General features: G+C 46.1%; 1 protein-coding gene across 2 annotated transcripts; it reads left to right on the forward strand.

Moving 5' to 3' along the window:
* The first annotated feature begins 16 nt into the window (after positions 1 to 16).
* On the forward strand, positions 17 to 25,452 carry HDAC1 (histone deacetylase 1). Of its 2 annotated transcripts, none has more exons than XM_087970487.1 (14): positions 17 to 123; positions 8,836 to 8,948; positions 9,352 to 9,469; positions 10,619 to 10,693; positions 14,861 to 14,999; positions 15,997 to 16,138; positions 18,046 to 18,138; positions 18,562 to 18,670; positions 18,963 to 19,103; positions 19,957 to 20,065; positions 20,153 to 20,283; positions 22,457 to 22,609; positions 23,826 to 23,877; positions 24,217 to 25,452. In XM_087970487.1, exons 1-14 carry the CDS (start codon positions 75 to 77, stop codon positions 24,242 to 24,244), a joined length of 1,452 nt encoding a protein of 483 aa, XP_087826613.1. In that variant the 5' UTR covers positions 17 to 74; the 3' UTR covers positions 24,245 to 25,452. The 2 variants fall into 2 exon arrangements, with proteins under 2 accessions (XP_087826613.1, XP_087826614.1); XM_087970488.1 differs by having other exon boundaries at positions 23,829 to 23,877.
* Positions 25,453 to 26,500: the final 1,048 nt, after the last annotated feature.

A 26,500-nucleotide genomic window follows, 5' to 3' on the forward strand; every position in this document is an offset into this window, starting at 1 on the left:
GGCTCGGTTGCGTGGCGGGACTCGGGTCCGGACTGAGGCGCCGTCAGGACGCGGCGCGGCGGCGACGGAGGAAAATGGCGCTGACTCAGGGGACCAAGCGGAAAGTCTGTTACTATTACGACGGTGAGTGAGGGGCTCCGCGTTTCGAGGGCGGGGCTTAGAGAGGAAGAGGCGGGATCAGGAGGAGAGGGAGACTAAAGGGAGGGGGGCGGTCGAAGAAGTGGGACTACACCTCCCATCATCCGCAGCGCCCTCTGGACCGCTGCTGGGTCTCCTCCTCCCAACCATCGGAGCGGTCGGCTGCTTCGGGAGTTGTAATCTTGTCCCGAGCCTAGACTCTCATCTCCCAGGCTTCCCGGTCGGAGGCGGATCGGGATGCGTGGGGGGAGGGGCGAGGAAAGCCCGATGGGGGTGGGGGTGGGGGAGGGGCAGGCGGGTGAACGTGATGAGGAAGGAGTCTGATGGAGGGAGAAAAGGGGGTTCCGCTTTCGGCACAACAGTCCTTGTAGGTCGGAGCGAAGGAGGGAGGGACTCCCTGCCGCCCTCCAGGGGAGGGCGTTGACCAGAGCAGGGGTCTCCCACCTTGGCCCCTTTAAGACTGGTGGACTTCAACTCCCAGAATTCCACAGCCAGCTGGCTGAGGATTCTGGGAGTTGAAGTCCACCCTAAAGGGCCAAGGTGGGAGACCTGGCCTGCTGGCTGAGGGATTCTGGGAGTTGAAGTCCACCAGCCTTAAAGGGGCCAAGGTGGAGACCCCTGGCCTGCTGGCTGAGGATTCTGGGAGTTGAAGTCCACCAGCCTTAAAGGGCCAAGGTGGGAGACCCCTGGCCTGCTGGCTGAGGGATTCTGGGAGTTGAAGTCCACCAGCCTTAAAGGGGCCAAGGTGGGAGACCCCTGGCCTGCTGGCTGAGGGATTCTGGGAGTTGAAGTCCACCAGCCTTAAAGGGGCCAAGGTGGGAGACCCTGCTCCAGAGGATTCCCCCACCCCCCCCGCCTCCAATTAATAGTGGGAGGTGGGGAGAGACCTGGTTGGCAAAAGCCTCGCCAAGCCGGCCCGGCTTTGCACCCTCGCGTGGCAGGTGGAAGGAGGTGAAAGGCAGGCCCGCGGGGAGTGGTGGGGAGGGTGTGTGCAAGGTGCGGGGCTTTGAGGTTTTGAGGCTGGCCCTGGGCTGCGAGGAAAGTTCTGCGAGAGCCCCCTCTGCCCTTCCTTTGCACGTAGCAAGGCAGGGATGTCAGGAAAGTGGAAGAGGCAGCGTGGAAGAAGAAGCCATCAAGGCGGTGGCCCCTCCAAAAGGGAAGAGGGGGGGCTGCCCGGGTGCAGAGAGGGTGACTCTGGTCAGAAGGAAAACGTCCTCCACAGTCATGCGTGCCCCAGTGGCATGCATGTCTTGGGGTTTCCTCCCTCCCCCAAAGGAAGACAATTGATTTTAAGTGTAGGGGATTCCTGTCCTTCACCACCACCACCAGCAACCTTGTAGGACAGGGGTCCCCAAACTTGGCAACTTTAAGGCTGGTGGACTTCAACTCCCAGAATTCTCCAGTCAGGGTTGAGTTGAAGTCCACCAGTCTTAAATTTGCCAAGTTTGGGGACGCCTGGTATAGGGTCCCTGGCTTGAACAGGGGTTGGACTAGAGGACCTCCAAGGTCCCTTCCAACCCTATAATCATATACTCTTTGTCAGCTATGCTGGCTGGAGAATTCTGGGAGTAGAAGTCCACCAGTTTTAAAGGGGCCAAGTTTGGAGACCTCTTGGACATGGATGTTGAATATTTTCTCAGGATTACTCTCTGGGCACCTGATGAAATATATCCATAAACCCTTATATGAGAAGAAATGACTAGGCAGCTCACAGTAGCCTTGGAGGGTAGGCTGGGCCCGAAATAAGAGAGCCTAGTGGCCCCAAGTAACTTTCATGACTGATTTGAAGGGAGACTCCCAGGCCCAACCCATCCAACACCGACTGCAACACTGGAAAGGCTCCACCAAGCTAGCCAGAGGAGTCTTGCATGTAGGATCAAACACCAGGATGTAAAGAGGGAGAAAGAGCCAGGGCAGCCATAGAGAGAAGGAGCACTGGGTGGGGTGTTTCAGGGAGCCAAGGGGCAGTCGGTAGGGAATGAGGTGGAGTAGTGCTGTCCAAGTGTATTGGAAAACAATCTGGAGATTTAGCAGGGCTGAAAAAGTGAGAAGGGACCTGGGTGTGGACAGAGGAGGAAGTTAGTGGAAAATGAAGGAAAGGTTGTTTGTTTTACAATAGTGGCAATACCTTGGAAGCTCCATGCACTCTTGTCCTACTCCAAAGCAACTCTTGAGCTTTGGATGATTGCAGAGGGGAAGGGAGAGCCGCTTTGTGTCCTGTTCTGGATGAGGATAGGTCTCAATTGGATTCTAGGGCTTCCCCAGCTCCTCAAGCTAAATTCTGACTCAAGTGATCTCCATTTCTTTGGCCTCAGACTTGAAGATGTTTATCCTTGGAAGAGACTCCTGGTTCTTTCTCAGGCTACATATTTCCTGTTGTCACAAAATCAATCCCTATTTCCCATGTCAGCCTGGGAAAGTTGGCCTGTTTCTAGAAGGGGAACTGGCTTGAAAGAAGTGCTAGGGTCTTGTTTGCCAGGAAGGGCGGCCATTTTCCAGGGCAAATATGTAATCTCACACAAGTGATGTTTGCTTCAGGCTATGTCCAGCATGGCGAATCTATGGCATGCGTGCCACAAGTGGCACGCAGAGCCATTTGTGCTGGCATGCGAGCCGCAGGCAAACTTACCTCACTGCGCATGTGTGCGTGCCACACAGCTGATTTTTTTCAGTTGGTTTGAGGCCTTTTTTGGCCTCCCAAAGGCTTAGGAAAAGCCTCTGCAAGGCTTTTCGGGACGAATTATAGGCCCGTTTGTCACTTCCTGTAATACCGGAAGTGACGAAATGGGCCTATTATTCGTCCTGAAAAGCCTTTCAGAGGCTTTTCCCAAACCTCTGGGAGGCCGAAAAAGGCCTCAAACCAGCTGAAAAACCAGCTGTGAGGCGCAGTGCAGGTAAGGGGGTGGGGTGTGGGGATTGCACACGCATGCGCAGGGGGTGTGGGGAGGAGGGGGCGCGCATTGCATTCTGGGTGCTGGCAAGCGAGTGTGTGTGCGCTGGTGCACACGCAATTTTTGGCACAGGAGCCCAAAAAGGTTAGCCACCATTGGCTATGTGCTTCTTGGAACCCAAAGCAGCTTGCCACTTTCCTTTGTTCTCAATTGGACCAAAGGTCCATCTAGAGCAGGGGTCTCCAACCTTGACAACTTTAAGACTTGTGGACTTCAATTCCACAAAGCTGGCTGAGGAACTCTGGTAGTTGAAGTCCACAAGTCTTAATGTTGCCAAGGTTGGAGACCCCTGCTCTAGAGTAGGGATAGTCATCCTGTAGAACAGGGGTGTCAAACTCACGCCATCACGTCATCGTCATGTGACGTATCGGGACTTTTTCCCCCTTCGCTAAACCATGGGGGGGGCAGCACATGACGCATCCAGCCCGTGGGCTGCGAGTTTGACACCCCTGCTGTAGAGGTTTAAAAGTAATGAGTGGTTTTCTCGCTTTTGGCAGGAAATGTTTGAAAATGATAATGCAAACTCTAAAATAGGCTCTGTGTTTTTCTGTGTGTATGTATAAATAAATATCTGTAACAGCAAGGAATGCATTCCCTAAGCTCCTTTCAAAAACACTACACTGTGGTTCCATCTATGATTGTGATCTAGCCCTGTACTTCTATAACAGTAGTACAGGTAGTCCTCATCTTATGCCCATTGTGGTGGTAATGCCCATCACATGACCAGAGCCATTTTTTATGACCTTTTTTGCAGCGCTTGTTTAAGTGAACCTATTTTTTATCACCTGGTTTTGCAGAAAATGAGAGGAAAATGCCTATTTTTGGCAAAGTGTCATTAAAACATGGTGCAGGACTGCAGGACGCTAAATGTGGGCCACTTGCCAAGGGCCCCAAATGTGGTCACAAGACTGGTGGTTTGATCACCATACCTTTGGAAGCAGGTCCTAATTACCCCCCAGGTATGAAACTAAGCGACTGGCCATAATTTGAGCGCTATCTGTAAATCCAGGTAATATGATGGCCCATTCCAGATTTAAAGACTTTGTCGTGGAAGAACTCTGCCAGTTTGAAAACAGCTCCAGACCAGTATGGTCCCACATCACCTGATCAGCAGCAGAACTGATTTATTTTTGACTTGGCAACATTCTCATTCATAATGAGCCTCTGTGGCGCAGTGGTTAGAGTGTGCAGTGCTGCAAGCTACTTCTACAGACAGCTGCCTGCAATTTGGCAGTTCAAATCACACCAGGCTCAAGGTTGACTCAGCCTTCCCTCCTTCCGAGGTGGGTAAAATGAGGACCCAGATTGTTTGGGGCCATGTGCTGACTCTGTAAACTGCTTAGAGAGGGCTGTAAAGCACTATAAAGCGGTATGTATATCAGTCTAAGTGCTATTGCTGTTCTACTTGAAACCACAGAAATGCTATTGTTTATGGAAGTACTGTGACTTAGTGTCATGCCCCTGGTGGAGAAGGACTCTGCGGGAGAGGAGGAACAGCCAACAGGGAGTGGGAGTGTGGGCTCCAGAGGTTGTGGAGGAGGCTGGGGAAGGGCAGAGGCCAGCTGGGCAGTCAGAGGAGGACCCAGGCCCATCCCCTCTCCATCCTAGGGCACGCAGGGAGGAGAGGATCAGGGAAAAGCGAGGTCTACTCAGGAGGATATTACCATGATCCTCCTCGTGGCTTGCAGCTGGGAGCTATGTATATAAGTTTGTAACTGCGCAGTCAGGATTGCTGGAGTCAAAGTTCGGTGTTTTCTTTGAAAGAGGTGTATCTTTGTTGGCGTTGTCAAAGTTCAGTGTTTTCTTTGAAAGAGGTGTATCTTTGTTGGTGTTCTTCCCAAGGAGTCTCCCTGTTATTTTTCCTGGAATGTATGATTAATTATCTTGGTTTGCTTCGGAACTCACATCAATGCAGTTTGTTTTGGTTTCCTTTTGCCTCATTATTTACTTTTGTGACTTTAAACTATGCCTAATAAAACAGTGAAGTTAAGTTGAAGGCATTGCCGGACTTTAATGTACGTTTTGGGTTATTTTGAGAGACTACGGGTCATCACGTTTAGTGAACTCGGTGGTGGATTTCCCCATTAGGAGGAGCTCTTGCCTCACCCTTTCTCTGCTCCTGGTACTGGCAGGACAGAGTTGGTTTGGTTTCACAGGTCCCCCGCCCTAGGATCCCTTTGGATTTTTGGCCCTTGACCCAAAGGTATGCCTGTGTGTGTACTAATTTTATTTTATTTTATTTTCCCTTTTGTGGCCTCGGAGATTTTGTTGCTGCAAGAGCAGTATGTTGATTTTTCTTCTCCTTGTTCTGAATGTTGTGAAGCGAATAGCAGTGAGGAGGGTCACAAGTGGCTTTTGATTGCCTCTTGAAAGATTAGGGCAATGTTTCTCAAATTTGGCACCTTTAAGATATGTGGACTTCAACTCCCACAATTGATGGCTGGCTGGGGAGTTCTGGGAGCTGAAGTGCACACAACTTGGAAGCTATCAAGTTTGAAAAATGTTATCAAGTATGAAAAATAGGATATGACAGTGGCCCCCCACAGTTAGGCCACCCACGTATCCCTGGCAAAGAGGGCTTTGTTTAACTTACTTAGCACTCCTTTATAGGTAATCATCAACTTATGGCCATTCGTTTAACAGCCATTCAAAGTCACAACAACAAATGAGAAAAATTGCTTATAAACAGTCCTTGCACTTATGATTGGTCCTTGCAGCGTCCCTACTGTCATATGAATGCCACTTTGAAGCTTCCCAGGGGCTTTCTGACAAGCAAGTCAATGGGGGAAAGACAAATTTGCTTAATGACCACACAATTTGTTTATTTATTTGGTTTGTCAATTGCTTACAAGATAATAGGTATAAGTAAAAACATAGTCATGAATACATATAAGAAAAATAAAAGAAACAATAGGACAGGGACGGAAGGCACGTTGGTGCGCTTATATATGCCCCTTACAGACCTCTTAGGTAAGGGGTGAGGTCAATAGTAGACAGTCTGAGGTTAAAGTTTTTGGGGTTTGGGGAAGAAACCACAGAGTCAGGTAGAGTGTTCCAGACATTGACCACTCTGTTGCTGAAGTCGTATTTCCTGCAATCAAGTTTGGTACGATTAACCTTGAGTTTATTGTTTGCTCTTGTGTTGTTATGGTTGAAGCTGAAGTATTCATTGACAGGTAGGACATTGCAATGTATGATTTTATATACTATACTTAGATCGGACCGAAGGCAGCGTAGATCATTTGCATGATGATCACTGCAAAAAAGATTGTAAAATCCAATGCGGCTCATTTAATGAGTACATCACCCAGCGACAAAAATTCCAGTCCCAATTGTAGCTGTAAATTGAGGACAACCTGTCCCCTCACCCACTCAGAAGTACATCGCTAACCCAGTTCTCCAACTGAAAGACTCTTGAGAGCTGTGGACTTCTTCCAGGATTTTCAGCAACGGCCGTATTGGCTGGGGAATTTGGATGTTGGGCTCCATGGTCTAGAACTGTGATGGCGAATCTATGGCATGTGTGCCGGAAGTGGCACACAGAGCCATTTTTGCTGGCACACAAGCTGTCGTCCGGAACAGATCCACTGTGCTTTTGCCTCCTGCCAGCCAGCTGATTGTCGGGTATCTGCAGCGCACAGGAGGCACATGCGCGGGGGGCAAGGCATGCGTGGGAGATGCATGCGCGGGGGTTGTGTGCATGTGCGCAGAGGCATGTGCGTGGGGGGGCATGCACATTGCATTATGGGTGCAGGTACGCACACACTTTCGGCACGCAACGATGAAAAGGTTAGCCACCATTGGTCTAGAAGCTTTAAAAATACTCTGTGTTTCATTTAGACCAGGAGTGTCAAACTGGTTTTCTTCGAGAATTGGATCAACATTGGAGTTCTCCTTTGCGGGCTGGTCGGGGAAGAGGGCGTGGGAGACAGAACGGACGCCTCCTGCAGCACCCTGCCCCCCACGCCCCATTTTGGTCGGCAGAGTGCTGCAGGAGACCATCCAGGCCGAAAATGGGCGCTGTGTGGGCCGCACATGCCTCTCCCCGCACCCCGTTTTGGCTGTTGGAGGCACCACAGGTATGGCTATTTCCAGGCTGGCTCCATGGGCCAGTTTTAAGCACCCCACGGGCTGGATCCGGCCCACAGGCCTTAGAGTTTGACACCCCTGCTTTGGACTTTCTTTTTTGGTGTGGAGTGAGGTTTCCTCATAAAGTGAGGCAGGATTCGACCTGCTTAGTATTTTGACGGAGATGACCAAAAAGATCCAAAGTTTATAGGTTCTAGTGGGGAGGTCAAAAGAGATTCCTTGAGAGAAACGTTGGCAAATGACTTCTGTGGTTGCAAAGAAAACAACATGGAGGTTTCCATGAAATTCAGTAGGAGCTGAATCCAGCTTAAGGGATTCTTTATGTGTTTACAGCTGCAAGGGGAGGTTGACGCATAAGGTCACTGCTTATTATTGACAAAGTCATATTATATGGAAGTGTTGTGTTTTGGGGTCCACCCCAATCCTCTTGCCAAATTCCGATATTCCAGGTGTAGTACTGTACTTTTCTGAAACAACTGTGTGTTCCCTGAGGCTGCTGAGGAAGCCTTTGTTCCCCTTGCTTTCTGTAAAAGATGGCTGGGACAACTTGGAGCAGTATTTGGTAGTTGAATTCTGACCCTTAGCTGAAAAAGGCTGAGCCAGCAGGGTCTCAACATGCTTTAAGGGGGCCTGATTGACACTTCGGGCGACAACATCAGTTCTGTCCGATTCATTGAATAAATATAGCAAGATTCACAACAACATGGAAAACGAAACAGCTAATTGCATTACAATTTATGTTTATTGATTTGAATAACACAAACATTTTGAGGAACTCTGCTTGGGGATTCAGCAGGCTGCTTCTGCTTTTTGTTGCTGGGAGATGTTTTGGAATTACCTGCTGCCCTGGTGGAAATTTTATTTTTATTGAATTGTGCAAGTTTGGGGCATGGTTAAAAAGATTTTTACTTGTACCGGATTCTACACAACAAAACGTTGAGTTGATTCAGAACACCTGCTGCTACTATGCAATCAATGTCTCTGCAAAATGTGATGGCACCTCTGCCGTGAACCAAGGGCGTGTGTATGCGGGCCATCAGAATTCCTCTGCTCTGCGGTTTTCCTTTTGAAAGATCCTTTGGGGGAACTAGCCTACCCCCCCTTTTCATCCCACTTGCTGTGGAATTCAGAAGAGTTGAGAAGCTGCCCTGCTGACTACTTACCCTCAAGGACAGCGTTTTTCAATCTTGTCAGCTTTAAGATGTGTGGACCTCGGCTCCTAGAATTCTCCTGCCTTGGCTGGGTTATTCTGGGAGCTGAAGTCCACACTTCATAAAGCTGACAAGGTTGAAAAACACTGCTCAAGGAAATAGCACTTTCTCAGTCTGGTCATCAGAAATCTATTTAACTGAGGACTGAAGCTGTACTTGTACACAGAGCAGTTCTTGCTTTGATGGTGTTACCTAGTTAGGTTATGAAATGTCTGCAAGAAAAGAGCTAAGTTTAGAGAGCACCAAGGGTTCCACAGTTCAACCCTGAACTATTCTCTTCTACTGGAACAGATGTTTTAACTCAAAACTCCTGTGTTCCTCTGTCTGGCCCCTCCCTTTGTGATGCTGATGTCCACTCTCAAATACCTTTCTAACATTTCGTTAGGTTCACATGCAGTGATGATGATGATGTCCTCCCCTTCACCCCTCTTTTATTTGCCTCTTAGGGGACATCGGAAACTATTACTATGGTCAAGGTCACCCCATGAAGCCTCACAGGATCAGGATGACTCACAACCTTCTTCTCAACTATGGTCTTTACAGAAAAATGGAAATCTATGTAAGTTTTTTTTAAAACTGAACATTGAACTCTTCACCTTGACTGGGTCTTGTGGCTCAGGAAGAAGGAGAGCTACTACAAGGGAGCCCCCCCACGCCCCCAACCAGTCACCCCACCTGGTCCAGAGGATACTTCGTTCAAGAGCATCCAGGGGCCTTGACACATTTAGTATGAGAGGAAAGTTGCAGCACCCTCCTCCTGGAGGCAGTGATCAAGAAGGACCAGTGGATCCTAGGGCTAAGCTCTGACTGGAAGTGGTCCCAGTTGTCTCTTTATTTGAGGCTTTTTGTGGCTGTTCGTGTGCCCCTTTTCAAGAACCCCAATAAAGTCAGAGCTGTGCTTGAACAGTGTTCAGAGGTGATGGCCTTGCCAAGTTGTCCTCCTCTCTTCTCTGTCATTTCAGCGACCTTACAAAGCAAGTGCCGAGGAGATGACCAAATACCACAGTGATGATTACATCAAATTTCTGCGGTCCATTCGCCCAGATAACATGTCTGAATACAGCAAGCAGATGCAGCGATGTGAGTGAAAGGGTTAACATTTGCTTGGAAATCCTCAGACATGCTTGGCTAAAAATGGCCCCCTTGGTGGGTTTTTAAGTGGGAGGGGGGAGGATTAATGCGTGGACCAGGCTTATAGCAGCAAGGATGCATGAGATCACCCCTGTAAAATCCACTTGCAATACCTTATCCATCAGCCCTTAAATGAGGCTTTTGATCCCAGTTGGGAAAAGCCTGGCTTGGCATAGAATGTGTGGTTGCTTTCAGGTGGGATGGCAAACTATGGCTTTTCACTCTGACTAGCCCAGCAAACCCTTGGTGTGGCTGGGACTTGTCACCACTTTGTGGATGAGAAGAGAAAATTAGCAATCCCCTTGTTTTCAATACTTTTGCCATTCCTTCAGAAGGTAACTTGTTTAATATCCACTGTTTGTGTGCCAGGAAAAGTTTGGTCAGTCGTGCAAAAAAACAGGTTTAGGCTTAACAAGGAATAGCTCTTTCTTGTAACCTTTTGTTGCTTGAATTGAGTTAAAGCTTGAGAAATGTATTTCTCAACCACAGCAACTTTAACCTGCGTGGACTTCAGCTCCCAGAATTTCCCCAGCCAGCACGTTGGACTACCCTGCTACCCTGGGATTTCCTAGTGGCCTCCTGTCCAAGTACTAACCATCTTGAACCCAGAGCTTTGAAGCCCCAGTGTGGCGTTCTGCAAAGCCCTTAAAGCTCTCAGTTCACTAGAGCTCCAGCAGGTAGCGCCAACCCCTCACATTGTTAAATGCCAATGGACAGCTTGAACAAATCTGACATCACACTTTCATTAATGAGCAGCTTGTGTGTCGTCTCCCCCCGCCCCCAAGAAAGATATTTCAATGCAGTTGCTCAGTTTTTGCCTCCTGTTCCTAGATCACTTGAACTCCAGTATACAGATACAGCTTTATCGCACATGGTTCACAAATTATATATTTATTTATCAAATTTAGAGACTGTAGCGACTCTGGATGATGTATAGTTAAATCTCTCCTTCCTTGTCCTCCTTAAAACAGTTTTCCTAACGCATTCCCAGATAAATCTCTGTTACTCTGAGTTGTTTCAAATTCTGATTTCTCTTTTTGGCTGAAATCATTGGTGTGTTGTGATTAAGCAAGGGCTTCTGTTCCTTTCTTTTTCAAGTCAATGTTGGAGAAGATTGCCCTGTGTTTGATGGACTGTTTGAGTTCTGCCAACTTTCGGCTGGGGGCTCTGTTGGTAAGTAGCAATCACAGTTTTAAAAATAAAAACCTTAAAAAGATGTACTAACTGCGCTTCTGCTGAGGACTTCACTTTCATTATGGAATTGTAGGCTGTGTGTTCTGACATCTGATTCCTTGCTCCTTTCAGGTCAGGAATGATGTGCAAATTTGCTCTGAATTTAAAATGTCCCTTTGAATGCAAACTATTTCAGACACTTTTGAAAAACACCAGGAGGAGACTGATACAAGTTCCCCTCAACTTAGAACCACAATTGGGACTAGAATTTCTGTTGCTGAGCACGTTGGTCATTAAGTGAGTCATGCCCAATTTTATTGCCTTTTTTGCCATAGTTAAGCAAATCTCTGCTGCTAAATGAATCACGTGGTTATTAAGCAAATCTGTTCTTCCCTATTGGCTTTGCTTGTGGGAAGCTGGCTGGAAAGGTTGTAAGTGGTGATCAGATGATCTTGAGATGCTAAACCATCATCAATACATGCCTGTTGCCAAGCCCCCAAACTTTGATCATGTGATCGTGAGGATGGTGCGAGGACCTGTCATAAATTACTTTTTTCAGTGTCCTTGTAACTTAAACAGTTGACTGATAAGTCAAAGGATTGTCTGTTGTCCTCTCGGCTCACAAAAGCTTATGCCTTTTAAGAAATTTTGTTGGTTGGAAAGGAGGCTACCAGAATCCTCATTTTATTTTTTACTCTCCCATTAAGCATTTTGCTAAAGCAGCTGTTTTGAACTTGAGACGTTCTGTTCCATACTCAGATCACTTTCAAAATGCTCAAAACAGCTGTTTCCACACAGAAATGAAGAGTGTTGGATTCAAAATAACTCACATCAAAATGTTTTGAACATTCCACATGATAAGTTCACGGATGAATGTTTCTAGAGAGTGTTTTCTTTCATGCTTCCATGAATAGTCATCTCAGAATAGTATTTGTACAGATCTGGATAAATATTTAGAGATTTATGGATCCCTGAATCCAGAGCAAATTCCCTTGGTGTCTGCCAGCTTCTCTGCCTTTCCTGATTTTGATCTTTTTAGATTATTTTAATTTAACAATAGTCTGGAAAATAATAGCAAGTGAGAGCATGAAGTATAATGACGTCCTCTGGTATCATTGTAATTTGCAAAAAACACCTGTGATCCACATACTTTTTCTCTGAGCAGACTTCAAAATTAAAAATGGCTGGTGGTAGCTGCTAGTCTCTGAAAGTATGTCCACCTGCTAAGAAACAAAATAAACTTGCATCACTTAAGGGCAATAAAGACCTTACTGGCTGGTTAAAGAAGGGAGGAGCAAAGTGTGTTTTGCCCATAGGTCTCCTTGGTATCCATTTTGTGAGAGCACCCACAGCTGTTCTCAAGTTGCATACTTGCCCATCTGTCCAAAAGAGTTGCCCACTTTTGGTTTTGAACCAGATGCTAACTGGTTCTCAGAACAGGAAAGATGGGTCTCTTTTTACATTTTGTTGTTGCTCGGTCGCTGTTGCTCTGTCTGACTCTTTGTGACCCCATGGACTACAGCCAGCCAGCGCCCCACCCCCACCTCGTCTCCTGGAATCTGCCCAAACTCATGACTACGGTGGTCGATGACCCCGTCTAGCCATCCCATCCTCTGCACTACCCATTCCTTGTATAATGTCTTATGTTTCATGAACGTGAATTATATGTGATGGCCTGAAGTGGGGAAGGTCGTGTGGGATGTGCCCCCCCCCATATTGAATTAAATTGAATTCTTTATTGTCATTGTACGTATATTCACAGTACACATACAACGAAATTCACATGACACCCAGAGACCAGACTCAACATGCACACACACATGACAATCCCCAAACACACCCCACCCGCCAAAATTCCCCGCCCCCTAAAAACACACAAGCATCCACACAACAGACCAAGTAATACAGTCCAACAGCTCACTGATGGTGGTCCTTAAGTTCATTTTAAGTGCAGTTATAGCTCTGGGATGCAAACAGTTCAGAAAATGTGTGGTCCGAGTTTTAATTGTTCTGTATCTTCTGCCAGAAGGTAACAGTTTACAAAGATTGTAGGCAGGATGGGAAGAGTCTCGAGAATGTTGTGCGACTTCCTCAAGCAACGAGATGCGAAGATGTCGTCCAGGGCTAGTAGCTGGAGCCCAATGATATTCTGGGAAGTTTTAATGATTCTCTGTAGAGCTTTTTTGTCCGCTCCAGAGCTGCTCCCATACCATGCAAGAATGCCGTATGTCAGGACACTCTCAATGTTGCTGTGGTAGTAGGACATAAGTGGATGCTGAGATAGATTTATCTTCCTAAGCATTCTCACGAAGTACAGCCTCTTCTTTTGTGCCTTCTTCACAAGCATGTTAGCATTCATAGTCCATGAGAGGTCCTCCGAGATAGAAGTGCCCAGAAATTTAAAACTACCAACCTGCTCCACCTTCTCGCCATTGATGTACAATGGTAAATGTACATCTCTCTTCCTCCTGAACTCAATTTTAAGTTCTTTAGTTTTTTTGGTGTTAAGTGTAAGATTATCCCTTGACCTTGCCTTGATGCATAACAAGGCTTGACCAGGAGTGCTCCTTATGTCTGCTTAGAAGGAAGGAAAAGCTTTGGCATTGGGAATCTTGTTTAATCAAGTCTGTATTTCTCTGTTAGAACTTGTTACTGCAAAAAAATCAGGGTTTAGAGGGGATTGTGACCAACAAGGGTGGTCTTGGCTCGGTAGCACACTTTGAGAACATGTGAGCTGAGGAGGCTGACTCAGGAGGGTAGAGTGCATGTGCCATTTAGATGGGTGCATGATTCTCAAATAAACGGGTGTAAAGGGGTTATAGTTCCAGGCTTTATAATTTGCACATCTGTTTTGGAGAGTAGCATTTTGTCATCAATTAGGTAGTTATGACAGTTGCCACCCCTGCACAACACTTGAAAATAAGTGGTTGAAATCTTGGAGCCAAGGAACACAGGACCGCAGGTATTGAGAGAATGTCCGTTCTTATTCACTGAAACCTAACATTATCCATCTGACTGCAGAAGCAGAGGGAGTCACTCTGTGCGACCCACATTCTGGGTCCTTGTAAGTGGATACAGTCAGTCCTTTATGACTAGATGCTTAATGACGGTTTGAAGTTACAATAAACCCGCAAAAAGGGATGACGGGAGCTTGGAGTTCTGATGGCTAACCTTCCTGCCATGGTCACATGATTTTGTGGGTGCTCAGCAACCAGCTTGCATTTACAACTGATCATGATACAACATTTCCCCCCCTGAAACTGGGGTTTACTTCTAGTTTCCAGAAAAAAAATATTGTAACGAGTCAGCTGCTTACTTAATGGCTGCTGCAAAAAATATCATAAAATCAGGCATAGTCACATGATGACTCACTTAATGACCAGCATGTCTTACAATTGTATTCTGGGCTCAGTTACGATTCTAACTCAAGGAGTATGGTTTCTGTTGGTTGTCAATTCTGGGTATCTTGTCTGCAGATTGCCCTCCTGGTATCTGTCAGGCTACAGAACTTTTCCCATTCACTCAACTAGAATGAACTTCTGGAAACGTATCCAAACGTATCACAGAGGAATCCTTTATTGAGATGAGACAATTCATGTAGGAGTTCAAAGCAGCGCCTGAGGTCTCTCAGGCATACAGGGATAGATAAGGGAGTTTAGAACCCCTCCCCTTATCTCGATGTGTATTTAGTGAAACAAAAGCCAGTATGTTAATTCCTCCCCACCCCTCTTGTTAGAACAAACTATTCAAGAGATTCCCAAAGTACAATCTCACTGTGGAGTTTTTATGACCTTCTCATCTCTTGGTTGTGCCTCTCAGAGGTGATAGTTCTGGCCACCTGGCTTTTCTCCCTCCATCGTATCATGTGTGGGTTATACAAATTTGATATAAGATTAAATATATTCAGGTTACATCAAGAAAGGATTCCTTTATCAGCCTCCCCCGCCCCCTTTTCTTCTTCCACCGAAGAAATGACAGATACACGGATCTGATAGTATCTCTAAATGGTACCGATAGAGGAGAATATTTGTAGCGTGGAGGGTGCTCTTTTGATGGTTTTCTTACAGACCAGACTAGAAAACATCAACAGTACACCCTGAATGAGTCTGGTTGTGATGGCTGCTTTGTCATCTGTGCTCTCTCACTGGTTTGAAATTCTCTCCCCAGCAAGCGCAGTGAAACTAAACAAGCAGCAGACTGACATCGCGGTGAACTGGGCTGGAGGCTTACATCATGCCAAGAAGTCAGAGGCTTCTGGCTTCTGCTACGTCAATGATATCGTCCTGGCTATCTTGGAATTGCTGAAGTATGTGGGAACTGCCACTTTATATGCTGGACCTAAATGAGAGCCTCCCCAAGATTTCTCAATTGTGGCCACTTTAGTATGTGTGAACTTTGACTCCCACAATTCCCCAGCCAAGCATGCAGGCTGGGAAATTTTGGCAGTTGAAGTCCACACAGTGGCCAAGGTTGAGAGTCAGTGCTTTATACTGTGGATCTAAATGAAATCCTCACCTTGTCAAAAAATATGATATTCATCCTGTTGCAGGATAAGCTGCTCGGATAGGGAGATCTCTGAGAGGTGTGACAGCTTTGCCCTTGTTTTCACCCTCATGAAAGGAATTTATTTATGTGTGAGACAGACGGGGAGGCACAGATTTGAATACGGCAGTCCAAGAAGCCTTACTTGGTCTGATAATGGCTTTCAGTGGGCATTTAGAGGAATCCCTGGAGTTCTGCAGAATCTGAGCCCAACATGAAACCGAGTCTTGATGGTTAGGGATGCAGTTTTGCTTTCCGCTGCTTCTGATGGCCAAAAGGGGCGGCTCCCAATTGTGTTTCAAGAAGGCATCTTCTTAAAAACACCCAACAGCCTGGGTGTGGATTTGGAACCGAGATCCTTGGCAGCTTACTCAGCTTCCCTAAGAGGCGGATTGATGACCATAATTATTTCTGGAAATGAAGGAAGAGGAAACCTCTTCCCCCCCCCCCCCAATGTAGGATTCAAACACACAACGGATTCAGCACCCTGGCTGTGTTATTTTCAGCACTTAAGGGTGCCCTGAGGCCTCTGGCAGCTGTTTCCACCTTTCCTGGCCCCTCAGTATTCTCTGAGGATGACCCGTTTGAAGCCTCACTAGGCTGTCAATCACACAAGCTTGCTTGCTTCTCAACAAAGCCTATTGTGGCTTTGGGGCCTGAATTTTAAAACTTGCTAATTGTCAGTATACTTGTTTGGGGGGGGGGGGGATGGCTGAACTTTGTCTTTCAGGTGCCAACCTGATACCCCTTTGCAACCTCAGGTACCACCAGAGAGTGCTGTATGTTGACATCGACATCCACCATGGCGATGGTGTGGAGGAAGCCTTCTACACCACAGACCGTGTCATGACAGCGTCCTTCCATAAGTATGGGGAATATTTCCCAGGAACTGGGGATCTGCGGGTGAGAATGAGAACTTGAGATGCATCTTCCTGGGCATCCAGTCCCTCTTCCTTCTCTTTGGTTGGCTTTCACATTTTTTCCAGACTCTGCTAGTACAGTTACTACACAGTTTTGCCTGATCCCCTCTCCTTGTAAAACAAGGGTCTTCAAACATGGCAAGTTTAAGACTTGTGGACTTCAACTCCCAGAATTCCTGAGCTATCATGACTAGAGGACGAATTCTCGGAGTTGAAGTCCACAAGTCTTACAGCTGTCAAGTTTGAAGACCCCTGTTCTAAAACAAGATGATTCACGTTTCCTGGGTCAGAGGTCCTAACATATCTAGTCCCAGATTGAAAAGTTTAATGCAATATAAATTGTGTCACAATGTTAGTGAATGGGGGAGAGAGAGAAATCTCATTAGTGTTATTGACTGTTCCTATAACTGAAATAAACTCCGATGATAATATCTGGCTGATGTTGTTTCAACTCAAAAGCTAGGTCAATTAGACCCTCAAAGCCCAGATCTGTGGTCTAGATTGAAGGACATCCCAGAAAATGTCCCAAAATTACATGTTCTCCGTTAATTCTTAGGAGTCGACTGACTTGAAAAGGACAACACCTTGATTAAAGAACTTATCTTTTAATTTCCTTCTCTTTTGTATGCTAGGGAAAGGTAGGGCATGGCCTTTGGCCTGGAAAAAACAGTGTATGCCTCCAGGAGTGTGCAAAATGTTTTCAGTTTAAAATGCATATTATTCTATGACTGCCCTTCTGAGCCAAGTGACTCTGGGCAGGTTACAATTCTAAAACAATAAAACACTTAACGGAAATATAGCCTTGTTGAGTTTGAAACAAATTGGACATTTCTGGGAGAATTGAGGTGCTGTTTTGAGCTTGAAACAATTCAAATGTGAAACTTTCTTAACACTATTCCATTCCTCTTGCTGTCTAATTATTGATTATTAGATTCAAGGTCACTTCTTTAAAGATGGACTCTGATCTGGGTCTCCCTTAGGGATAGTCCGACACCTTAACCCAGTGTTTCTCAAACTTGGTAATTTTAAGATGTGTGGACTTCAACTCCCAAAATTCCTCAGCCAGCATGTGGTGTTAAAGTTCACACATCTTAAAGTTGGCTGGGAAAGGTAGAAGAAACATGGCCTTAACTGCTGCCCCATCAAACGAGCTCTCCTTTCCATGGAAAACTAACTTGCCTATGAAACACATTGTTTTGGCTTAAGAAATCGAGGGAATCAAGGCCACACCCTACAAGCATAATGTGAATTGGAGAACAATCAGGGAACATTTGGGCAGCATTTGGCAAAATCTTGTTGGGGAAGAAGAGAAATAGTTACCCACATGTTGCTCTTTGCCCTTCCTCACTCATCTTCTGGGATCAGATGAGCTAGTTGACATATTTGTGAATCTGGCTTATTTTAGATTTTTGATTCAGCACCAGCTCACATCCTCCCTCCCCCCACACCTCCTCCTGGGCAGGACAAGATGGGTGATTCTCCTGTTTTTGGGGTGGTGACATTGGGAAAGCTCTAAAATCACAAAGGTGCTTTTTCAAGAGGCAACTGGACTTTCTGATCTTTCTTTGAAGATGTTTAACTTCTTGGATGAGAAATAAGACATCTTTAAAAAAAGAAAAAAACCAGAAAGTCCAGTTGTCTTTTGAAAAAGCACTTTTGAGATAACCATGACCTGGATGACTGAGAATCTCCCATAGACGCTTGGCCCAAAGGGAGTCAAGGAAGCTTGTGGACACTCCTTGGGGGTGTTCTGGTGTGACATGATAACGGTGCGCCATTGTTGGGCTCCAGGCCTCTGCAAGCATCAGAATGCCAGCAGCCCCTGACTTGGGCATCCTCTGAAGGTGGCCTCAACTGGTATTTCAGATGTCATCTTTTCTTCTTCCTAAGGATATTGGTGCGGGTAAAGGAAAATATTATGCTGTCAACTATCCTCTCCGGGATGGGATCGATGATGAATCTTATGAAGCCATTTTCAAGCCGGTAAATATCTTCGTCTTTGAATGCTTCCAATTCATTTTGCAGGTGGCGCAGTTGCCTCGCTAAGCTTTGCAGGCTTGCAGATTGTGGAGAAAGTAGCAATGGTGATCGGAGGGTCTTTGATGTCCTTTCCAACCTAGAGGAGCAGGGAGGGGGGTGGGAGGGAGAACACGAGCTTTCAGGGATGAAGAGCAAGTTTCAGACTACTTGTTTAGCGCCGACAAGCCCTCTGCTTCAGATCCTGTTGGTGGGAGGAGATGGGAGGCTTGTCCCTGATCTGCATGGAAGCATAACGTGAGATTGGAGCTCTGGGTGGCTTTGTTGAGGGCATTGGGCTGGCTTTCCCATCTTTGCCAGAGGAAAGGGTTCCTGGTGATGACTTTTCCACATTGCTGCCATTCTCAGATGTTTGTTTCTACTGGCCAGGTGATGTCTAAAGTGATGGAGACATTCCAGCCAAGTGCCGTTGCACTGCAGTGTGGCTCGGATTCCTTATCAGGGGACAGGTTGGGTTGTTTTAATCTGACCATTAAAGGTAAGAGGCGTTTCTTGGAAGGGGGTGGATGCTTTGCTGATCAAAATCAGCCGCGTGTACTCTGAGGGGGACTCTCAGTGTTTTTCAGGATTCCAGGGGCATCTTTAAAGGTTGGACATTTGTGTCTTGTGGCACAATGAGAATCAAGGTTTCTCTTTAACACAAAGGGCTCTGAAATGCATCCCTTCCCATTGTTTCGTGGCTCACTTGGGTTGTTTCGCTCCATCATTTTGCTGATTTGTTGCTAAACGGGAGCTCACTTCCATCACATTGATATTCTTCCTTCCCCCAGGTCATGCCAAGTGTGTGGAGTTCATCAAAAGCTTTAATTTACCCATGCTAATGCTGGGAGGTGGTGGCTACACAATCCGTAATGTGGCCCGGTGTTGGACGTATGAGACGGCTGTGGCATTGAACACGGAGATCCCCAATGGTATGGAAGACCCTTGTTTAGTCCCCTAAGGGAACTCTGGTACTACTTAAGAAATGCATAGTAATTGCCAGTGGACATTGTTTTAGGTTTATTTGTTAATTTTACAGGAGCCAAAGTGCATCTTGTGTAATCCCCAGTTTTCTGGCAGCCTTCTGCTTTGATTGAGCTGGGTGTCATGCCTTATTGGAATCTGATTCCGAGGTGGAACGGCTGACAGGGAGTAGAAGTGTGGCTCTGGTGGCTGTGGAGGGAAACTGGGAAAGGGCAAAGTCCGGCTGGGCATTCAGAAAAAGACCCAGGTCAACCCCCTGTTCATCCTAGGGCCCGATTCTAGGCAGGGGAAAACAGGATTAAAGGGACACAACCTGTGGAGCAAAGGGTAAAGTATCTTTTTCTTCCCAACTGTGTGAGATATCTTTTAAGTCTGCAATTCCTTATCCTGCCCTGTCTCATTAATTGCTACAGCGTGGTTTGTGTTGGTTTTTATTTATAATCTAAATGTACTTTGGGTTTGGACTGAATTTCTTCCCTTTAAAAACTGTTCTTGGGAGAGTTTTTTCTCCAGCCAATGATAACTGGACATTGGGGGCCAAGTTGGAAGCATTAAAGGGACTTTACCCACTTTGTGACTTTGTTGCTTTTGTGCCACGCCCCTTTGGGTCATCACTCTGGGAAGGCGTGCCAGTCCCCACAGAAGCTTTCACAATCACGTGGTTATTTGATTCTGCACTTCCTTCAGCGTCATTTTGAGGCCGTGGATGTCCCCATCTTGACTTTCCTCTGTGTCCCTTTGAATTGCCTCGATGCAGATTTAACACCCTAACCTCCTCCATGCCTTTGAACCTTTCCACAGAGCTTCCTTACAATGATTACTTTGAATATTTTGGCCCGGATTTCAAACTCCACATCAGCCCTTCCAACATGACCAACCAAAACACCAACGAATACCTGGAAAAGATAAAGTAAGTCCATGCATTTATTTTTGGGGGTGGGGGATGGCTAGATTTCTGCTGAAGGGCTTCTGCTTGACTTTGATTGCTTGGTTGCAGGCAACGTCTCTTTGAGAACCTGAGGATGCTCCCCCACGCCCCTGGTGTGCAGATGCAGCCAATTCCAGAGGATGCTGTGCCGGAGGAGAGTGGCGATGAAGAGGAGGAGGATCCTGACAAACGGATTTCCAGTGAGTACCAAGCCCAGAGGAATTGCCAACAAGAGGATCCCTTTCTTTCAGCTGAGGGCTTTTAGGAAAATGCCTCTTGAATAAGTGCAATTAAACCCTTCCTCCCTCCCTTCCTCCCATGCTGTTCTATGTTGAAGGAACGCTCCTCAGATTCCTTGCTCTTGTACCATTGAGTCTTCATTTATCTTCCACAGCCTGCTTGATCCTCTTCAATCCCAGCTTAAGCAGTTCAACTGGGACAACATGCTCTTGAGCTCTGAACAATGTCCCAGTGGCCAAGTCTTTAATCTGACTTTAGGGCTGATCCTTTTGGACTGGATGGCCACATTTAATATGCTTGGCCACCATATACTGTTGTCTAGCTTGCAATCCGTGGGGATCATTCACTCTGTATTGGACTGGTTTCAATCTTGAATAGCATCCCACAGCTACACAAGTTTGCTACACATCTGTTTGCTGTCCATTGTGGTATTTCTGGGGATTCCCTCTTGTAGCAAGCATTTACAACAGAAAATCAATCTTGTTTTCTTTGTCCTTGATTATTCCTGATGCCGTGTTTCATGATCAGGACATTCGGTATCATCATTTTGCTGGTGATTGGTCTTTTATGGTCTTTGGTGACTGGAGAGGGCCCACCACAACACAGCGTCTTTTAGTGCTTCATCCTAGATGCCCTTCAAGGTCCATGTTCCATGCTTTAAGCGAACATGGATAAGATGAAGATTTGGGTTTGGGCCAATTGTTTTTTCTAGTTGTCTACAGTGCTTGTCCAGTATTTGCTTCCAAAGCTCCTTAATTGACCCAGTTTTGTCCACCTTTAGGTTTGATTGATGACTGATGTCCCCATTTCTCAATCTTACCACAAGGGTGGCTAAGTTTTATTTGATGAATACTAATAGGAACTGGCTGTTTCTGGGGGAGTGAACTGCAGTTTTATTGATTTGTGTCTCTGTTGTTTCATGCTTCAATTACGGAAATCATCTACTGGCTTGCAGTTCTGATTCCTCCTTTGCCCAAAGTGGTGCCAATGCCACACTTCCCTTGCACTTCCCTGACACCACCGGGCTTGATCCAGAGCCTAGATTTAATTGCAGGGGTGGAGTTTTAGCCCGCAGATTACAGTCTTCTATTCTGCCCCATTTTCCTCACCACTGTCCTGTTTGCTCCCTATGTTCCCTTAGCAGTTTTCTCTGCTGTTCTGGCTCCAGAACCAGCTTCCTCTTTCCCTCTGCCATTGTGTTAACTTAACTGTTTTTCAAAAAGACCTTTTTATTTGACTGGGAAGCTACTCTGGATTCTGTTTATCCCACCCTCTTCTTGTTAATGGTGGCAATTCCCAGGCTGGTACCTGTTTTAGTCTAATTACAGTGGCATATGTAGTCAAGATCCTGTAAGATTTTGCTTTAAATCAGTGTATAGGGGTTATGTTTGCATTAATTTTAGCTGTGAATAGTCGCTTCATTTGATTTATTGTTAGGGGATTATTTATCCTGGATATAATTTTTGTGATTACTGAGTCATTTTGACTTACACTGCACCTTAGGAAAAGTGTGTAACCAATAAAAATAACAATAGTCATTTATTTTTGCAATTAATGTTTTAAAATGTTATGCCTTATAAAACACACAGTCTCTATGGATGGTTAGTATTATTACTGGTGTTATTATCCTGCCTTTTTATTTTTAACTAGCTATCTCATGGCAATGAACAAATCTGATACTTCTTCCTCCTTCTATTTGCCTCACAACCCACCACCCTGTAAGGTGTGTTGGGCTGAGAGAAAGGGACTAGCCAAGAGTCACGCAGTTGGCTTTCATGCCAAAGGCAGGGCTAGAACTCAGAGTGTCCTGGTGATTGGCCCAAAGTCACCCAGCCAGCTTTCATGCCTTTGGGAAGTGTAGGAATCTTCTGGTTTTTAGGACTTCCTTACCATACTAAACCGACTCTTAGTTTAGGGTTTAAATTAGGGTTTTTAATCTCAGGGTCCTTGTGTGCTTTGTTGACTCCCATCTTTCCTTGTAGAAAAGTCCATTTTTGTCAATGCACTAATGGATAGATGTCTAATGACAAGACTTACTTCCTGAAGAAAAAAGTAGAATAATTCTAGCCTTCCTCCTCCCTTGTATGAACCATAGAGCCACTGATGTCCTTTTCTGCTTCTCTTCCCCCACAGTCCGCTCTTCAGACAAGAGAATCGCCTGTGAGGAGGAATTCTCGGACTCGGAAGACGAAGGGGAAGGAGGTCGCAAAAACGTTGCCAATTTCAAAAAGGCTAAACGGCCAAAAACAGAAGAAGAGGAGGAGAAGGAGGATGAGGAGAAGAAAGGTAGCAGCTATTTATTTGTGGGGCAGAACTTTTCATCCTGCCCAATTGGTAGAATGTGCTTATTGCATGGGAGAAAAAAAACACCCAGAAATTAGTGGCAGAGCTGACCTCTGATCTCCCACCCAGTGAGAATTAGCCCTGTTTGGCCCTGGCAGGAATGCCATGCTGAGCACCAGCACCTGTTTTGGCCTCCTGGACTAAAACTGTGGGGTTGTACTATCTGAGTAGGTGAAGATTGTTTTGTTTTTAAGCAGTCACAAGTTCTCACCTCTATATTTGGACTTTGGGTTTGTATCCTATTAGGAGTACAAGTAATTTTTTTTTATTTTATGACCATAATGGAGGCTGCCCATACATCTGCCCCAAATAATACATTTATGAGAATGCTTGAAGGTACAAATCTCATTATGCAGTTTTCCACAAATTTATGTTACCATTTGAGGCAAGGTGCGCCCTGTGGCCATATACGGCGCAGAGTGCTGGCCGGCGACCAAAGAAGTCGAAAGCAGACTCCAGACAATGGAGATGCGAATGCTCCGATGGTCGGTAGGCCTCACCCTACTCGATCGCGTCAGGAATGAAGAAGTGCGCAGACGGTTCAACGTCGTGCCCATCCCCACGGTCATAAGGCAGTCCCGGCTACGATGGTTCGGCCATGTGGTCGCGCCAAGGAAGAATCCATCATCAAATCTGCGATGAAGGTGATTGTCGGAGGAGCGAGACCGCGTGGTAGACCTAAGCAACGCTGGATGGACACGATCAAGGCCGATCTAGAGATCGCGAAGGCAGACCCGACATACGTGGCAGACAGAGAGGCGTGGAAGCAGTACTCAAGGACATTAGCGGACCTCGCCAGAGCGCGAGACAAACGCTGAAGAAAAAGAAGAAGAAGAAGAAGATTTGAGGCAATGTGCACTATTTACTTGTTAGGTTAGAGTACTAATGTAAATCTCTTCAATCATCACTGTCTTTCCAGTTAGTCTTTGTATACCTCCTATGCCTGCATGAATTCCACAGCTTAAAGTGTTCACTTTCACAAGGAAAAAAAATACAGCATCAACTCGCCAAATTGTTCTCCTTCTGGCCTCAGTGTCCATAATAGCTTTAGAAAATGATCAGGGAGGATGGTCAATTTTGAGTGTGCATATTAAAGGATGCCTGCGTGTGTATGTCCATCCTATAACCGAACTAAACAGGGTTATTATGTTCCTTCCAGCAGAAGTAAACGAGATAGAGAAGAAAAAAGAAGAACCAGCAGAGGCCAAAAGGTGAGAGATCCTGGAAGTGGGGAAGCAGTTGGTGGGGGGTCACCTCTGGAAATGTCATTCTGTAGCTTCTGGGCCTGGTTCTTCCTTCTCTAAATGAAGCCCTTTTCACACGCGTATGAAAGTGCTTGCTTCCCTGTGGCCGTGCAAAAAAAAAAGAAGCTGGAGATTTGGGTGGATAACTTCTCTGGGCTGGTTTGGGCACTGCAAAAGACGATCCATTCCTGATATAAGCAAAGATGAAAAGTCTGCTCATTTAAGTTTAGAAATGAGAATTGGGTTTTCCCCCTGACGTTTCCTAAGCTAATGGGCCCCTAACAGACCCCTTCGTTTCTCCAACAGCATAAAGGAAGAGGTGAAATCCACCTAAGAAACGTTGGACAGCTGGGGAACATCATGCCTCCCTGGTTCTCTGATCCAGCACCCTGGTTCCCTCACTTTTTCCACAAGATTTGTATTTTATATGTTTCTGTTCATGATTTCTGTAAATCTATGGGGGACTTGAGATCTGGCTGCCCTTCTCTGGGTGAGCTGCCAGGAAGGCCTGAACCGGCTTATCCCAGGAAGTGCCGTTTACGAGATTCCTGCTTCTCACTTCCCCCCTTGCTTTTGCATTGGGGAGATTAATGTGTTTCCTTTTGGAAAGCAAACCCCAAACTTCCCTTTGCTTTGTCTTGGCTTATGTTTTTAAAGGATGACTCTCTTCTCGGAGAAGGTAATTTTTCAGGGGAAGCTGGTCATCCATTCTCCTTTTCTTTTACTAGTTTAATGAGGTATGGATACAGCCATAAAACTCTCCAGTTAATTGGGGTGGGATGTGGGGGAGGTGGAATCCAGAATTCCAAACTATCTTACCCATCTATTAAGTGTCTCTGAAAGGTTGATCCCTTCTGAGCAACCATGAATGTAAACCATGGTTTATTCCCCAACCCCATTTGACAAGTCCCCCCTACGGGTATCAGCTCTGGAGTTGCAGGGGAGGCTCTGATCTCATCCTGCTTGTAATAGGAAAAAAAAAAAAAAAAAATCAGGGGTCCTCCCTTTGGAGCCAGGAGCGGGTATAGATGTGTATGTTTGCATGATCCCCCTTTTTAAAATGGTCTTGGGGCTTTTGCTTATGAACAGGAGCCTCGAGGGGCCCTTAGAAAGGCATCTTCCTAAAACAAAGAAACCAGCCCAAGCCTGCTCCCAGGAGGCAGCAGTGGCTCCAAGCAGGTGAGGTGAGGTTTCCAGGAAACCAAGGAAGGAGGAGATAGAACAGAATGTCACTATTTGGGGTTGACCCCAGCAATGCTGCTAATTTTTCCATGTCGCTTTTTCAGGGGTGGAGGGGGAAAAAGATGGGTTTTTATTTTTTTAAGCCTTTTTTTTTAGTTGCTTGGATGCAAACGCCCTCCAGTTGTTCTTACTCTTTGATACTTGTATTTGTGAAATAAAAGATCATTGTATTTGTGTGTTCTGGGGGTGGGTGGGAAGGTTATATATATATATATATTAGTTTTATAAAAGAAAAGTTTTTATTTTCATTTTTGCAGGGAAAAAAAAATCTTTGTAATAAAATGGATCTGTTTTTCTGTTTTTAACAGTGAATTCTTGCAGGCAGGGATGTCCCAAAGTATGCTACCACCGGAGTAACCCATTTGAATATCTCCCATATTTCTTTTGCTCCATGCCATAAGGCATACTGCAGTGATGGTTAACCTTTTCAGCTTGGTGTGTCGAAAATCGGGAAAAAGTGTAGCCTTCCTCGGGTCATGTGTCACTTCAAGAAATATCAATAATTTGGTTTATGACGGACTGGGCTGGGGTGATCACACAGGGCTGTGAAACTCATCTCCCTGGTCTCAGGGCTGCAGGTGCAGGATGTGGGGATCGGAAGGCCACCTGACAGGGCTGTGAACCTCATGGATCTCCTTTCCTCCTGTAGCGTTCCTGAGGTAATGAAACTGACAAACCTCAGTTTATGGCGGTTAAAACTGGTTCTCTGCTGCAAAGATCGTGCGGCAGCGGTGACACCACGCCTCCACGCAACAAGCAGGGAGCAGGGATTGGAGCAGAGCACAGGCAGCCTCTAAATGTGCAGGTTTTCCCCACACCAACAGGCGTGTCAGTCAAAGTGCCTCGGCGTGTCACGAGTGACACGCGTGTCATAGGTTAGCCATCACTGGCATACTGCCTCATGGCATGGGCTCCCCTCCCTTTAGGGGAGAAAAGGATTACTGACAGCATATATGCTACATGCTTCTAGATACAAATGCTTAAAACAGCTGGGAGGTTCTGAGTTCTAGCATCAAACTTAGGGAATTGCAACAGGGCCTTCTCATGTGTGGCACATTCTGGAACAGCGGCTTGCATATGTTTCTTTGCACCTAAATTGGAGGGTTCTGCCCGACCACAGCCTCATGTGCAGAATGCCACTTAGCATTTCACTTAGCCTCCAACTTTCCCATGCACTGCCTGCCACACAGAAGCTCTTCAGCATTGTATATCGTCAGTTTTCCTTTGGGACATGGTTCTTTGGAAGGTGCTCAGAGCCAGGCATTTTCTGTTGCAAAATTGACCAAATTGGGGAAGGGGAATTGATTGCACTGAGCTGAGCACTTGGGGGAAAACATAGGATGAATGG

Source organism: Notechis scutatus, chromosome 8, assembly GCF_049901735.1.
Source record: "Notechis scutatus isolate UNSWTSFEM ecotype Mainland chromosome 8, rNotScu1.2, whole genome shotgun sequence".
In the NCBI taxonomy this organism is placed as follows: domain Eukaryota; kingdom Metazoa; phylum Chordata; class Lepidosauria; order Squamata; family Elapidae; genus Notechis; species Notechis scutatus.

Bases quoted from the DNA above. Each gene is read 5' to 3' on its own strand.
- HDAC1 (XM_087970487.1), top strand. From the start codon at position 75: ATGGCGCTGACTCAGGGGACCAAGCGGAAAGTCTGTTACTATTACGAC. The intron at 10,694-14,860 runs GTAAGTAGCAAT...TTCTCTCCCCAG, and splicing joins TTCGGCTGGGGGCTCTGTTG to CAAGCGCAGTGAAACTAAAC. The intron at 23,878-24,216 runs GTGAGAGATCCT...TTTCTCCAACAG, and splicing joins GAACCAGCAGAGGCCAAAAG to CATAAAGGAAGAGGTGAAAT.